Source organism: Chiloscyllium plagiosum, unplaced genomic scaffold (assembly GCF_037043375.1).
Source record: "Chiloscyllium plagiosum isolate Xiang-an unplaced genomic scaffold, Cpla_swu_hap1 HiC_scaffold_15, whole genome shotgun sequence".
In the NCBI taxonomy this organism is placed as follows: Eukaryota; Metazoa; Chordata; class Chondrichthyes; order Orectolobiformes; family Hemiscylliidae; genus Chiloscyllium; species Chiloscyllium plagiosum.
Window position 1 is genome coordinate 45650539 of NW_028270153.1, and position 17066 is coordinate 45667604.

A 17066-nucleotide genomic window follows, 5' to 3' on the forward strand; every position below is an offset into this window, starting at 1 on the left:
TCTTTGGACTGTGGGAGGAAACCCGAGCACCCGGAGGAAACCCACGCAGACACGGGGAAAATGTGCAAACTCCACACAGTCAGTCGCCTGAGTCGGGAATTGAACCCGGGTCTCTAGCGCTGTGAGGCAGCAGTGCTAACCACTGTGCCACCGTGCCGCCCAAAAATGTGAATCCTTCTCCCATACACCAGTTCCTCAGCCATGCAGTCATCTGCTCTATCCTCCTATTTCTGGCCTCACTAGCTCGTAGCACTGGGAGTAATCCAGATATTACTACCTTGAGGACCTCCTTTTTAAATTTCTGCCTAACTCTCTGTAATCTCCCTTCAGAATCTCCACCTTTTCCCTTCCAATGTCGTTGGTTCCGATGTGGACAATGACCTCTTGCTGGCCCCTCTCCCCCTTGAGAACATTCTGCAATCTCTCTGAGACATCCTTGATCCTGGCACCAGGGAAACAACACACCATTCTGCTTTTTCTCTGCTGGCCACAGGAACGTCTGTCTGTTCCTCTGACTACAGAATCCCCTAACACAATTGATCTCTTGGAAGCCTCAATTTCTTTAGTCATCCAGCATTCCCTATACCTACCAGCCTTCCCTTTCACCCTGACAGGAATATACTTTCTCTGGATTCTTGTTATCTCATTTCTGAAGCTTCCATTTTCCAGTCGTCCCTTTACCTGCAAACACCTGTCTCCAATCAGCTTTCGAAAGTTCTTGCCTCATACTGTCAAAATTGGCCTTCCTCCAATTTAGAACTTCAACTTTTAGATCTGGTCTATCCTTTTCCATCACTATTTTAAAACGAATAGAATTATGGTCGCTGGCCCCAAAGTGCTCCCCCACTGACACCTCAGTCACTTGCCCTGCCTTATTTCTCAAGAGTAGGTCAAGTTTTGCACTTTCCCTCCTTGCATTAGAGCCAGTCTCAATACCAAATACTTGGCTGTTCATGCTACGTTCCCCTGAGAATCCATCACCCCCAACATTTTCCAAAATAGCATACCTGTTTGAAATGGGTATATCTACAAAAGACTCCTACACTAGCTGCCGATCTCTCTTACCCTTCCTGAAGTTAACCCATCTATGTGACTGTATCTGAGACTTTCCCCCCTTCCTGTAACTGCCATCCATCACATACTGTTGCTGTTGCAAATTCTCTTCGCTTCTATTTGTCTCTCAAACTGATCTACTCGATCTGATAAGATGCGCATCCAACAGCATTTATGGCAGATATAATCCGCAGTAACCCTTAAACTCTCTTTAAACTCCCACGTCTGACAAGAAGTACATATCACTGCAAAGGCCATTTTTGCTCCTTCACAATCTACAGACCCACAATCTACATGTGATATCCAAACTGTCAAATAGAGTGCACGTAGGTTTTATATAAATTGTTCCTGATACTATCCTTTTTTATCTTGTCCGGTTTATCACTCATTTTAATTCAAAACTTGACTAAATTTGGGAAATTGCCAATTTGGAAATGTTTGATTATCTTGTGCATATACCAAATTGGAAATCCTAATATGAGATTCAAAGCAGTGATACAGCCAACCTGGACACTAAGGCTGAGGTTCGTGAATAGCAAATTTTACCAGTAACTTATGAAGACATGTATTAATACAATAATGAATATAATATTAATGACTAACCAACATCAAGTAAAATTGGCAGACATTAAGTTAACACTGGGATTATGTGCCACTCAATAGAAATATTTGCACAAATGGGGTTGTTTGATAGTAGTCGTAAATGTCTGTCTAAGTGCTACATTGTGGTCAGTAAATCCTTCACCAGCCTCATTACTCATTAGATGTTGCTATTACTTAGGTTTATTTTCACAGTTAATAATTCCAAAATTCACACTGTCTCACTAACTCAAAATTGTGTTTAAAGTTACAACACTGTATTAGTGAACTGCATCATCATTCAACTTCCTGTATGTTGAGAAGCTTATTCTGTGGTATCTAGTCCTGTTTTTTTTTTAACCGCACTACGTTTATATGATATTGTGGTAGTTCAATAATGATAAGGAACTATTCACAACTTGAAAAGTAATTTAGTCTGATATTCTATCATAACATTTAGTAGACATTTGGAAGCAGTTCTGGAATATTAGAATACTAATTGCCAGAAAGTTAATTGTTTTCTAAGGATAAGTAAACTTTTCTTTAAACTTTTGAACTGTTTCTAAAAAAAACAAACTATCAAAGTTGACCTACGCTATTTCAAACATTTCATTGAAAAGGATATACATTTGATTTGAGTAATCTCAACTTGTGGGCGGCACGGTGGTACAGTGGTTAGCACTGCTGCCTCGCAGCGCCAGAGACCCGGGTTCAATTCCTGCCTCAGGCGACTGACTGTGTGGAGTTTGCACGTTCTCCCCGTGTCTGCGTGGGTTTCCTCCGGGTGCTCCGGTTTCCTCCCACAGTCCAAAGATGTGCAGGTCAGGTGAATTGGCCATGCTAAATTGCCCGTAGTGTTAGGTAAGGGGTAAATGTAGGGGTATGGGTGGGTTACGCTTCGGCGGGTCGGTGTGGACTTGTTGGGCCGAAGGGCCTGTTTCCACACTGTAAGTAATCTAATCTAAAAAAAAACTCAATTCTCCTGGATCATGAAAACATGATCAAGTTTTAATTGCCCTTCCAAATTCTCCTTTTCCCATCAAAGGTACTTTTCATTAACCTCGGGATTTCTCCATTATGTGACCGGTTACTTAAGTCACTGAAAATTGGTGTCCAAGTAATTATGGAATGAGTGATCAGGGAAATGCCAACCTTTTCACAGTTGCAGTATGGAATACATACCTGGCAGTATTTGAGGCAATGTATTGATTACAACAGAGGGAGTTTTATCTGTACTATGCTATGGTTCTGGATCAGTGGTGCTGGAAGAGCACAGCAATTCAGGCAGCATCCGACGAGCAGCAAAATTTTGCTGCTCGTCGGATGCTGCCTGAATTGCTGTGCTCTTCCAGCACCACTGATCCAGAATCTGGTTTCCAGCATCTGCAGTCATTGTTTTTACCTGTACTATGCTATGTCTAATCAACGAATATGTGATGCTCATGCTTAAAACATTTGCAAATAAATCTTTTAAATTTATAAACAAGCACCTTTATTTCAATGTCTTCATTAATATGTGGTAGGAAGGCCATTTCTTCTTCATCCCATGTTTGTCTGTCATCAGCATCAATTTTTCCTTTTAGCTTCCATCTCTGTCGACCATATTTAATCAATACCTGCATAAAAACCAAAAGAGTACTAACTTCAGAACATGACCTTACAATGAGGCACAGAGTTATCACTTCAAAACTTAATGAGAAGTTTGATTATAACTTTACTCACTGCACAATTTTACGCAGGTGCCAGTATGTTGTTTATATGAGATAATTTAGATCAAACTGCATTACAATTAAAATTGCAGATTATACATTCTAGAAAATGATTCTCCAATAGTTTGGCAAATTTATCCAGGATGTATGTTAGATAGCCAGATTATGAAAATACAAGTTTGATTTTCCAGTCTGCATCATATAGCTGATGACAGTCAGAGAACCAATAAAGGTCTCAATGTGGCAAGAGTACACTTGGACCAAAAGCGGAAAATGATCCATGCCTGTTAAATTGGATAAAACCTATAAACGGTTACAAGGATTAAAATTCATGATTAATTTACATTCAAATATTTAATGCAGACTGCACACAAACTGTGCCATCTACTGATTAACATGCTAATAGCATGGGCCCCCTACTAACCAAGGTGGCTACACACTTGAGAAGGGGCTGCAAAATCATGAGGCCAGAATGACTTTGTGCTATCCTGCACTCCCTAAAGAATACTGGAAACATTTAATGGGATTTTGGTTTGGAGGAGGTGCTGGAATTCATTGTAGAAGTGACTTTGACCTGTATGGGAAAGATACAGGAGTGGCACAACGTTAAGAGAGGAAGCTCTGGGTTTCTCTGATGCAGCCTAGGTGCAGGAGTGGAAAGAAAGGGAGAGGTCCTGTATCCGTTTGGTTCCAGGATGTCCTCCAAGATGCAAAGGAAGCAGCATAGCCATAAACACCAGTGTGTGCACATCCAGCACCAAGAATATGGATACAACACTGAAGACGATCAAAAACCTTGCACACAAGTGATCAAAGTCAGTGAATTCATCTTCCAATGCCACATTTAATCAACTGCACCATCTACTACTCTCACTGCTCAGTGCACTAGAACTCCATCACTCAACTACTGACAATCGCCAACAATTCTGAGGCATTTCTCATATTCGTGGATTCATCTCAATCTCAGACACTTAGCACTTCTTCAGACTTAGCACCCACACTTTGCATAAACTGCAAATAATGCATCACCCAATTACATTTCATGCCAATCTCTGACACAATTCCCTCTGTATTGCAAGATAACGTGATATACAACCAAACGCAGCAACATGAACAACAGGGTGCAGACAATGTTGTCTGTTTTCACCCATATGCAGCAGACATTACAATCATTGGTGCTGTGATGACTGATGCTGTAGACAGTGATGGGGCTGAAAAGATCAAAGATGATGGCATGTTCCTATATAATTCTCCTTTTCAGAGCCCACTTCCTCAAAATCCTATAAACTCTTCTGATTTACAAATCCAGTTGGCTTTCACTCCTTCCTCTTAACGCAACATAACCTTTTATCTTCTTCCTTTCACATGCCCGTGATATGTTACCTTGCCAAGCAGTGATAGGAAAGAAAGAATGGGAAGAGCAGGAAAGCAGGAATAAGCAGAAATATACTCATTCATTCTCATATTGGCTGCTCAGACACAGACACTACACAAATTTCAGAGGAGAAAGTGAGGTCTGCAGATGCTGGAGATCAGAGATGGAAATGTGTTGCTGGAAAAGCGCAGCAGGTCAGGCAGCATCTAGGGAACAGGAGAATCGACGTTTCGGGCATTAGCCCTTCTTCAGGAATTTCAGAGGCTAACTTCGAGCCTTTGCTTCTCGCCCTGCACATAACTTTGAACCTTTCTCATTTGTACTATCAATGTACTGCCAGACAGTAAAAATGAGAGATATTGTTTATTGTGAAACCCTGTCACTTGATCATATTCTCACAGCCACCAGCTCAAATATTGTTACTGTATTCACTTTCGAGGCAAGATCTGCATGTGATGAGTATCCAGGCACAAGTAGCCTGTAACCAAGGTTGGTGACAAGAGAAACAGAGGCGATATGTTCTGTTTTTTTGCTATTATGATAGGTCTTATAACATGCACACTGAAACTAGGTTCTTAATGACAAGACGTATCAGAAGATTTATTCACAAAGTAACTAAAAGCATTGCAACTCTATCACAGACATTGGTATGGTCTGGACTCAAATTGATTGACAATTTTTTCTGGTGAACTATGAAGTACAACAGATTCCTGACTGATATCATCTTTGAACTCCCTTAAAGGTCTGGTCATATCCTGATCATAGATACATGTAATATAAAAACAACAGGTATCAACTCCACAGCGAGAAAGCCATACATGAGCTTTTGCTGCAGAGGACTCAGATGAAAACTGCAATGGAGTGACATGCAGGAAAAGGCTATTGGGTATGCATATTGAAGTACTTGCTGCATTAGCAAGTGTGTATGAAAGCCACTGCCTCTATCAAGTGGATGAAGGAGGTTGGCATCTTTGCATAGGAGCTTATGCAAAGCTTGGAAAGCATAATTTCCAGCATAGAAGCAGCAACCAACATCCTGAGAACATTTTCTGAACCAGCCACGATGCAAAACCTTATGGTCAATACTTTAGCTTTTTGAAAAATACACATTTTGAGGAAACTTTTCTTTTTCACTCAGGCTTTTTCGCTAGAATACTAATCCAAGAAATGTTTTTTCCTCCCACAGTCCAAAGATTTGCAGGTTAGGTGAATTGGCCATGCTAAATTGCCCATAGTGTTCAGGTATATGTAGGTTAGATGCATTAGTCAGAGGTAAACATAGGGTAGGGGACTGGGTCTGGGTGGGTTAGTCTTTGGAGGGTCAGTGTGGACTTGTTGGGCCAAAGGGCCTGTTTTCACACTGTAGGGATTCTAAAAAAAAGTACAAGACAAAAGGCTTTGACAAAATGTTTCTTTTTCAGCTGTACTGAAATGTTATATTATCAAAACATTTATCTTAGCCTCTGGTACAGCACAAATACAAAGTCACACACTAACTAAGTGTTACAATGGAAGCTCAAACCAAAGGAATGCAATCTCAGCTATTGCTTTATTGGTCCGATTTGTTGCTTTGCAGGCTGAGTCACAGCGCTCAAGGGGCTTGCCTGGCCTCACTACACACCACAAAATCTCTCCGCACTGAGACTGCCAAGGTGTCACTCTATGAAAGAGTTATATTGGCTCCAAGATATCTGCCTGTCCACTGTCAAGATGACAATATTAGTCTATCCATCATTGCCACTCCATCTGTGTCCTTGCAAGTTGCTGCCAAGGTTGACATTGTGTAGTCTGAACCTGGATTCTCATTGGCCAGGATTACTTGAAGTCATCCTGCAAGAACACATGCAGTCTCTTCCACTGAAAGTCAGCAATTTTCCACTAACAATGTTGCATTGTACTAACAATGCATAGGAACACTTGGCCAGCCAAAAGCATATAGAATGCATGGATTAGTTGACTGTTGTATAGAACATTGGATAGTGTTTGGTTGAAGTTGGCTGGAATGTTTGTTTTGCAGTACATTTTATTTCAGCATTGTAGCCAGAAAGAGACTGCAGGTATTATGTGAGGCTTTGGAAAATTGGGGTTTTGTTCACTGGGATCCAAGTAATTAAGAAAATCATGGACAGCCAGTTGGAAAGTGGGTATATTGCTTGCCTCCTTCCTCCTTCTTCCTCCATTTGTAACTCATCGTGTATAACCAGGGGAAATAGCAGCATGAGAATACCACTGGAGAAGTAATTCAGAGGCTAGGTTAAAGCTCTGGAAATGTCAGTTCAAAAACAAGCATGCATTTTATATCTTTCCCCTCTCACCCTAAACCTACATCCTCTAGTTCTGGACTCCTCCACCCCAGGGAAAAGACTTTGTTTATTTATCCTAACCATGCCCCTCATGATTTTATAAACCTCTATAAGACCACCCTATCAGCCTGCAACGCTCCACAGAAAACAGCCCAGCCTGTTCAGCCTCTCCCTATAGCTCAAATCCTCCAACCCTGGCAACATCCTTGTAAATCTTTTCTGAACCTTTTCAGATTTCACAACATCCATCCGATTGGAAGGAGACAAGAACTGCATGCAATATTCCAAAAATGGCCCTACCAAAGCCCTGTACATGACAACATGGAATTTGCAAGGCTGTCCTAACACTGTTCTGAGGTTGGTAGAGCTCAGTTGGCACCTCTTTTATGAAGTGGAAATCTCACTGTTATTTGCTGAGATGGAGGGAAGAGAATTCCTTCTTGATGACCCTGGGTATATATTGCCTCCTGCTGAGGGCCTGACACTCGCTCCTTCTCTCACTTTGAAAAGCCTGTCTCCCTCCCATTGACTTTGCTCAATTTCTTTTCTATATTACTGGCTTTTGGGATCCCATGACTGTACAGAGTCCTTGAAGTGAAAAGCAAGGCCTTTATCATCTGCAACTCCTCTCTGCAAATTTTACCAAATTTGAGTAGCAAAGTTCATGATTCCTTAAATACTGCTGGTTGCCACTGGTTTTGGGTTAGTTGTGGGTGAGCTGGGGTGGTGAATATTAGAAGGGGAAGATGCTTCCTGCTGCTGAACACAAGTTTTTAATGCGTATTTAAACAGTGGGCATTAGTTTGACAATTGAGTTCATAATTGGCATCACAGTGAAATATCAGCATTTTATGCTGATTGACATCACAACCTATTCATGTTGTCCCCATTAATGCCCTCATCAAAATGATATCTCATGCAACCACCTACTGAAATGTGTGTACTTCATGCAAATACCATGAACAGCACACACACTGTGGACGTTGTGGACATTACAGAGTCAAATCTTGCGATCAATAATTCTTAATGTACCTGGCCTATGGCACAGTGGTTAGCTCTGCTGCAACACAGTGCCAGGAACCAGGGATCAATTCCAGCCTCAGGTGAGGTTCACACATTCTCCTCATATCTGTGTGGGTTTCCGCTGGGTGCTCCGGTTTCCTCCCACAATCCAGAGATGTGCAGGTTATGCAGATTGGCCATGCTAAATTGCGCTGTAGAGTTCAGGGATGTGCAGACTAGGTGTGGTAAATGTGGGGTTACAGGAATAGGGTGATTGCAGATTTGATGGGCCAAATGGCCTCTATCTGTACTGTATGGATTATATACATCAGATGATGAGACATTTCAATAATAGTCAGTTGGGTGAGGAGCAGCCTGGTGCTTAGAACTTGTGGAATTATATTTCAATAAGGAGTGCCTCAGATAGGAGACTAGGGACTAAAATTCCATTATATCATCTTGAATAAGAACTGAACTATAAAGTGCCCTGCAAAAAAGCACACTGAATAAACAAGAGATTTTTTTTAACACCCTTCATTTTTTACATGTCTTGTATTAGGTTTCTTTAATCAAGAAAGTAATCAATTCAATTTGAAATCATGTGTGGGTTGAGCATGTATTTACTTAACTGCTTTGGTATGAATGCAAAATTCCTCCTCCACCACATATTTATTAACTCAAGAAGATGAAGTCCCCTACACTCATTGTTCCAACACATTTGAACACCCCCTTGCTAACTGACCCACATTCTATGGTGTCAGATTACTTTTGGCAAGCCTCCAGTACTGTTGGCACACAGCATATGCAATCTGAGGTAAATAACTGAGCAATGATGGAAGAAGCAAAACTGAAAAAATAATTATTTTTGTCTCTGTTCTGTGCTTTATCAAGTCATTATCTTGTAATCTTGTTCTGCTAGCTTCTTCATTCCACATTCTTCATTCACAAGGGTCACTTTCCTATTGGTCACACGCTCAACACACACCCAACATCAGCTGAACACATGATTTGTTGTTCCCAATGTGACTGAGCATTTCCCTTTAGCTGCAGTACTGTGTCCACTGTGACCTAGTAACAGTCACAAAAACTTGGATCTCACTGCTAGATATGTAATTATATTTTCTTCTTTAGATTGTTTGATAGATCCAAAGGTTCTTTGAAGAGTAATGGTTGGTAGGAGAGAACAGCCAGCTGGTTTCTCCTTCAGGTCTCAGTAATAAACAACAAAACTGACACTAAAAATTTCTTGAACCACAGCTGGAATGATAGAATGTCCCAAGGATTTCTTTTTGAAATGTTTATTTGTGAAAAATTGAGTAGCTCCATTTATTTGGAGTTGCAAATAGGATAGTGAAGAAGGCGTTTGGTATGCTTTCCTTTATCGGTGAGAGCTCCAAGTAAAGGAGTTGGGAGGTCATGATGCAGGACATTGGTTAGGCCACTTTTGAAATATTGCATGCAATTCTGGTCTCCCTCCTATTGGAAGGATGTTGTGAAGCTTGAAAGGGTTCAGATGAGATTTACAAGAATATTGCCAGGATCTGAGGGTTTGAAGTATAGGGAGAGGCTGAATAGGCTGGGGCTGTTTACCCAGGAGCGTCAGAGACTAAGGGGTGACCTTGTAGACATTTATAAAAAGATGAGGGACATGGATAGGATAAATGCACAAGGTCTTTTCCCTGGAGTGGGGGAGTCCAGAACTAGAGAGCATAGGCTTAGGGTGAGAGAGGAAAAATTTAAAAGGGACCTAAGGGGTAACTTTTTCACGCAGAGGGTGGTACATGTATGTAATGAGCTGCCAGGGGAAGTGGTAGTGGCTGATACAATTACAACATTTAAAAGGCATATAAATAGGAAGGGTTTGGAGGGACATGGGCCAAGTGCTGGCAAATGGGCCTAGGTTAGAGTAGGATATCTGGGTGGCATGGAAGAGTCGGACCGAACAATCTGTTTCCATGCTGTCTATCTCTATGACTCTACTCAAGATTTCTTCACCCAGTCTTTTGCATCATCTTATGGAGGAGTCTTAAGTTGCAGTGCCTTTAATAGTGTTTCATCTAGCCCTGATATGTCAGTAAGCTTTGGTAACACACTCTCAAGTAATTTTTCTATTAAGCACTAATGCCTGAAATTATCAGGTACCTTTCTAAGTATCGTTTTCTCATTCTTGCAAAGTGTTGGGTCATTTCCGCATCAGGTCTCATTTTATGTCAAAAAGCAAATTTATTTTACAAATAATCAGTGGTATAAATATATGTTAACAACTTCTACTTCTCATTTGAACTCTAAACAGAATTCAAACATCTATAGTTTCTTAAATATCCATGAAAGACATCTGTATCCTGGTGACTATATTTAAATAATAATGCGAATGGCAAAATTCATATGTGATTAAAGTAACTTGGATACTTAGAGACAACTAGGTAAAACTTCCAATATTAGTACTGAGTAATAATACAGCTGGCTCCTTGTATTATAAATGATTGGTCAGCAAACCAAAACTAAATAAAAAACAAAACTTCATCACACAATAAAACCAGAAAACACTAGAGAAATGTAGCAGACTGGCAGTGTCTGTGAAGAGAGAAACAGACTGTTTGGGCAGAATCTTGAAGGGGCCTGAGCAACATGTCCTAAACCGTACAACCCAGATGGCCTCCTTCTTCAAGGACCGCAATTTCCCGCCAGACGTAGTCGACGATGCCCTCCACCGCATCTCTTCACTTCCCGCTCCTCTGCCCTCGAGCCCCGCCCCTCCAACCGCCACCAGGACAGAACCCCACTGGTCCTCACCTACCACCCCACCAACCTCCATGTACAACGTATCATCCGCCATCATTTCCGCCACCTCCAAACGGACTCCACCACCAGTGATATATTTCCCTCCCCTCCCCTATCAGCGTTCCGAAAAGACCACTCCCTTCATGACTCCCTCGTCAGGTACACACCCCTCACCAACCCAACCTCCACTCCCGGCACCTTCCCCTGCAACCACAAGAAATGCAAAACTTGCGCCCACACCTCCCCCCTTACTTCCCTCCAAGGCCCCAAGGGATACTTCCATATCTGCCACAAATTCACCTGCACCTCCACACACAACATCTATTGCATCCGCTGCACCCGATGTGGCATCCTCTATATTGGGGAGACAGGCCGCCTACTTGTTTCAGAGAACACCTCTGGGACACCCGGACCAACCAACCCAACCACCCCGTAGCCCAACACTTTAACTCCCCCTCCCACTCCACCAAGGACATGCAGGTCCTTGGACTCCTCCATCGCCAGACCATGGCAACACGACAGTTGGAGGAAGAGTGCCTCATCTTCTGCCTGGGAACCCTCCAACCACAAGGGATGAACTCAGATTTCTCCAGTTTCCTCATTTCCCCTCCCCCCACCTTGACTCAGTCAAATCCCTCGAACTCAGCACCGCCTTCCTAACCTGCAATCATCTTCCTGACCTCTCCGCCCCCACCCCACTCCGGCCTATCACCCTCACCTTGACCTCCCTCCACCTATCGCATTTCCAAAGCCCTTACCCCCAAGTCCCTCCTCCCTACCTTTTATCTTAGCCTGCTGGACAGACTTTCCTCATTCCTGAAGAAGGGCCTATGCCCGAAACGTCGATTCTCCTGTTCCTTGGATGCTGCCTGACCTGCTGCGCTTTTCCAGCAATACATTTTCAGCTCAACATGGACTAAGGCAAGAATTTTGGCAGAATTATACTAGAAGTCCAGGGAGGACTTCCTTGGTATCAGAAGCAACTCATTGCAATTTTTATGCACCTGCTGAGTGGTGAGATTAATTTCTTGATATTTAAGGGGATTTAAAGCTTGTTAAAGGCCTTACTAATGCCACAACAAACCTCATTAATATTCAACTTCCCACCTGACTTTGAAGTAAGAGTGAACATCCGGCAATTTCACTATTCGTTTCAAAGAACTTCCTTTTGGGAAACTAGGCACCAAAATCTCAATGCAAGCACCATGAGCACCAACCACATTTTTTCTACATCTACTCACTTTGGTATCCAACCTGTGACAGCCTCATAGAACCTTCACAGTGTATGTCCAATCCACTTACTGTACCTTTCTGTACTTCAATGCTGCACTTCAGGGAACTGTCTTAACAATGTGCTGCAAGAACACTGCTCAAGGACACGCACCCTGCTACTGGGCTGGACCAGACTGCATCTCTGGATTGTTGACTTGTTCCCATAGTGCTTACTTACTTTGAGGCTACCTGGATGTTCATAGCATCTCTACCGTACATTGTCTTGTGTTGACCTTTTATACTTTGCCCCTCAACCAGAGCTACCAGACTCACGTCACTGCCAAGCTACCTTGCCATTTAGCATGAACACAAAACAAAGAAGCTTGACACGGTTGCCAGTGGGTCTCAGCCAAATCAGGGAAATAGTCTTTTCTCAGGGATTTCAAAAAGAGTAAGTCAAGGGCAGCCTCTGACCTGTGTTGCTTTAGTATGGCAGGGATGGAAACCTGATTGGAGGAACATAACTATGAAGTTCCAGCAAAGATGGGCCTGAAGTAAAGAGAGACAAAACATTTGAAAACTTGGAGAGGAAAGGGCGGCTTGACATGAGATAAAGAAGGGTAAAAATGATGGTGAAATTATTATGAGGAAATGTGGAGGACACAGATGTAGCATAATGCAGAGGGTTCATCAGGTAGACAATGCCTGCTGGAATTGGCTGTCAATGCAGGAGTCATGGGTTCCTTATCTTGAACCTCATTGCTCTTGCATCTGATGCAGAAGTCTCGAACTGCTGACTTTTCCTGCATCCTCCATCATACTCTCTCCATTAGATGAGGCATTTGGCTCCCCTATTTTGTCACTCTACAAGAATTCCTCCCTATGCTGCACAAGGTTCTACAAAATATAGCAGACATTGGTATCAGAGAGAAGCTCTGAGTCACATACCTTAAAGCACTGCCAGAATAGTCCAGGCAGCAGAACCTCATCTTAACAAGCCAATTATCTGCTTAATATTGCACATGTTGATTGCATGTGTCCCTGGTGATTTTTTGGAAGAAACGAGTTGTTTGGAAGTTTAAGGCTGTGATAACTTTCAGAGTCATAGGTACTTGTTTGCCTCCAAATCCCATGGATCACAGGTCACCCTGAAATATAGGGCACAGTGACTGTATCCCAAGATGGCCGTACTCTTTGCTGATATTGGTACTTGGGCATTTGAAGGCTGTTCTTGTCAAATTGGTACACACTGGCACACTACACAGATCTTCATCTTCCCAGGTTCTGTCCCTCTTGACATTCCTCAGTATGTTGATCTGTTGAAGGCTGAGCCCTGTGCTGTAACAAATTCAGTGATGGTGCCTCGGAGTCCTGTTCCACCATTCTCTGTAACATACCTCCTCCTCTCAGCGCTCCAGGAAATCTGAGCGGATGAGATCCATTGCCACTCAAGTTGGATGTCAATGATCTAATACCCCAGCAGAGTGGTTATTCTGCACTAGGTCTCTGGCTTTGTTACACTGATACCCGTTCGACTGCTTTAAGTGCTTCATACAGCCAGGAACCTAATGACTTGTCATCCCCACATTGCTCACGTTGAATTCAATATGTACCATTTGATTGCAAAAACTTGAATTTGTGTGAATGATATACTGAATGAGTTAAATTACCTCTCTGCCACATTTTAAAGCACTGTCTTGCACCTCCTTGTGCTGGGTTAGTTCCAGCCATACCAGGCATGGTGTCATGGTACAATTCAGCCCTCTATCCCCCCCATTTCCTGCTACCACAGTTAGCATTAAATTCTGCCCATGACAAGTTTATTAAAGCATTAAATATGTCAGTTGATGCTTTTGAACAACCTTGTTTCAAAATCCTGCACAAAAAATGCTCTTTTTAAAAGTGCGTGGCATGGACTGATTTTTTTTATGGACTTTTCTCTAATTTATCGAGTTACATCTTCTTCATCTGTTGGAGCCAGTTTTAAAAAAAACACTTAAAAGGATTCAATCCATCCAAAACCTAACACTTCCAATTCCTTTTGAAATGAATACTCACCTTGAGAAGCCAGTTTACAAAACAAAGGCAATCTACTCAAACAATGAAAACCCAAACTACCTACTATATACACAAAGCAAGCTCTAGGCACCTCTTTTGCCAGTGTGAGGACTATCCTGATTCTTTTATGCCATCAAATAATCATCCAGCGATCCACATTAATTATGTATAAACCCTGTGTGTGCTTACTTTCTGAGGGGCATATTCCTGTTAACAATCAACTCGACTTTTATGAATTCATAAAGAATTAATTACAATATTTAAAGTACATTTGGACAGGTGCAAGGATAGGAAAGGTTGAGAGAATGGTAGGCCAAACACAGCCAAATGGGACTAGTTTAGTTTAGGAAACCTGGCCGGCATGGATGAGTTGGGCCGAAGGGCCTGTTTCCGTGCTGTATGATTCTAATTTAAATAAGAACAGTCATGCCACAGAAAAACATCTTGTGTTTACTTCACATCTTTATATAATTTCGAAAGTGCTTAACGAAGCACTATCAACCAAAAATTGACACTGAGCAAAACATTAGGGTAGATGACCAAAACTTTGATTGAAGAGGTAGGTTTTAAGGAGCACCATACAGGAGAAAAAGAGAAATAGAGAGGCAAAGAGATTTAGAGATGGAATTCTCGTGCTTGAGGCCTTGACCACCTAAGGCACAACCACCAATGGTGAAATAATCAGCAATATTTACAACAAAATTGGAGAAATGCAGATATCTTGGAGAAAGAGGTTATGGAGATAGGAAGCATAATTTGAAGGCTGCAAAATTAATTTGAAAAAAGCAGAGAATTTTAGAGATGGGAATCTTAAATTTCTCTAAGAATTCAGTTGTGAGAATCACTTTGAGGTCTTTCTTTTTATTAAAGAAGCTGTCTTGAAACTTAAAGTGTAGGAATCCACAGTTTTAAAAAGCAACTTGAGCTTATCAAAGTCAGATCTAACATTCCAACTATGGTAAATGCCTCTAACCAAAAGGATTTTTTAAGGTATGTATTACCTGAATAAAAACAAATTAGTGGAATTCTGGGGAAAGAAAGGGTAACGTGAACAAAGTACAGTGAGTGTATGATGGAATAAAACTCACCTCATAATGATCCCCTGGGCATAAGCGAGCAAAACCAATCAAACCTAGAAATTCACAGAGGAAAGGCAGTTGGTATTTCGAGTAAAAGGAAGTTTCAATAACATTTATGCTGGATTCACCAACACAAAAATCAGCATTCACGATGATTGTTAGAAACGATATGACAGACTAAGATGTCCATAGCACCCTTGGTGATGTTTGGACATCCATAAGTGTTTTATAGCCAATGAAATGACTTTTAAAGACTATCTCTGTAGCAATGTCCCATAATCATAAAGAGATGTATGACTGGGTAATCCTTTCAGTTTACTGATATTGGTTGAGGCACCAGAAGAATTTCCTAACATTTGCTGAATTAGATCTTATATATCTCATCAAAAGATCGGGTAAAGCCTGATTATAGTTCCCCTCAAAAGGCAGTAAGCATGGTTTTCTCATTCAGAGACAAGAGTACTAGCTCAGAACCAAAAATAACACAGTTAGAATCAGCATTTAAATGTCTTTTCTTAACAAATTTATAAAATTGGTTAGTCACCATTTGCAAACAAAAATAGTATTTTATTAAAGAACAAAGCACCATTACTGAGTTATTATCTCTGTTGCAAATTAGGGCACTAAACTTGGACTCAGTGTCCGAGGATATAATTGGGGAGAATTCCATCTCCTAAACATATCCAGCATGTTTCTTGGAAGTTACCTTGGGTGAGAAAGTCAGGTAGGAAAAAGTGAGGACTGCAGATACTGGAGTACCAAAGTTGAAAAATGTGGTGCTGGAAAAACACAGCAGGCCAGGCAGCATCCGAGGAGCAGGAGAATCAAAGTTTCGGGCATAAGTCCTTCTTCAGGAATGAGGCTGGTGTGCAATGCGGGCTGAGATAAAAGGTAGGGGGGAGGGGTGCTGGGAATACGATAGGTGGAAGGAGGTGAGGGTGAGGGTGATAGCCGGAGAGGGGGTGGGGGCGGAGAGGTCAGGAAGAAGATTGCAGGTCAAGATGGTGGTGCTGAATCCGAGGTTGGGACTGAGATAAGGTGGGGGGAGGGAAATGAGGAAGCTGGAGAAATCTACATTCATCCCGTGTGGTTGGAGGGTTCCTAGGCGGAAGATGAGGCGCTTTTCTTCCAGGCGTCATGTGGTCAGGGTCTGGTGATGGAGGAGGCCAAGAACCTGCATGTCATTGGCGGAGTGGGAGGGGGAGTTAAAGTCTTCAGCCACGGGGTGGTTGGGTTGATTGATGCGGATGTCCCAGAGGTGTTGCCTGAAACGTTCCGCAAGTAGGCGGCCTGTCTCCCCAACGTAGAGGAGACCACATCGGGTGCAACAGATACAGTAAATGATGTGTGGAGGTTCAGGTGAATTTGCAACGGATATAGAAGGATCCATTGGGGACTTGGAGGGAGGTGAGGGGGGAGGTGTGGGAGCAAGTTTTGCACTTCTTGCGGTTGCAGGGGAAGGTGCCGGGAGTGGAGGTTGGGTTGGTAGGGGGTGTGGACCTGACGAGGGAGTCGCGGAGGGAGTGGTCTCTCCTGAATACTGATAGGGGTGGAGAAGGAAATATATCCCTGGTGGTGGGGTCTGTCTGGAGGTGGCAGAAATGACGGAGGATGATACGATGTATCCGGAGGTTGGTGGGGTGGAAGGTGAGGACCAGTGGGATTCTGTCCTGGTGGCAATTGGAGGGGTGGGGTTCAAGGGCAGAGGTGCGGGAAGTGGAGGAGATGTGGTGGAGAGCATCGTCGACCACGTCGGAGGGGAAATTGCTGTCTTTGAAGAAGGAGGTCATTTAAGTTGTTCGGTAGTGGAATTGGTCCTCCTGGGAGCAGATGTGGCGGAGGCCGAGGAATTGGGAATATGGGATGGCGTTTTTACAGGGGGCAGGGTGGGAGGAGGTGTAATCTAGGTAGCTGT

General features: G+C 42.5%; 1 protein-coding gene across 5 annotated transcripts in view; it reads right to left on the reverse strand.

Moving 5' to 3' along the window:
* The window catches only part of ripor3 (RIPOR family member 3), a 237847-nt gene that overhangs the window by 97260 nt on the left and 123521 nt on the right, over window positions 1-17066 (reverse strand). For all 5 annotated transcript variants that reach the window (XM_087994934.1, XM_087994936.1, XM_087994935.1 and 2 more), the window contains exons 9-10: window positions 15161-15204; window positions 3123-3248 (exon numbers count right to left, since the gene is read on the reverse strand). In XM_087994934.1, the coding sequence (XP_087851060.1) occupies window positions 3123-3248; window positions 15161-15204 (170 nt within the window). The remainder of the gene's footprint in view (window positions 1-3122; window positions 3249-15160; window positions 15205-17066) is intronic.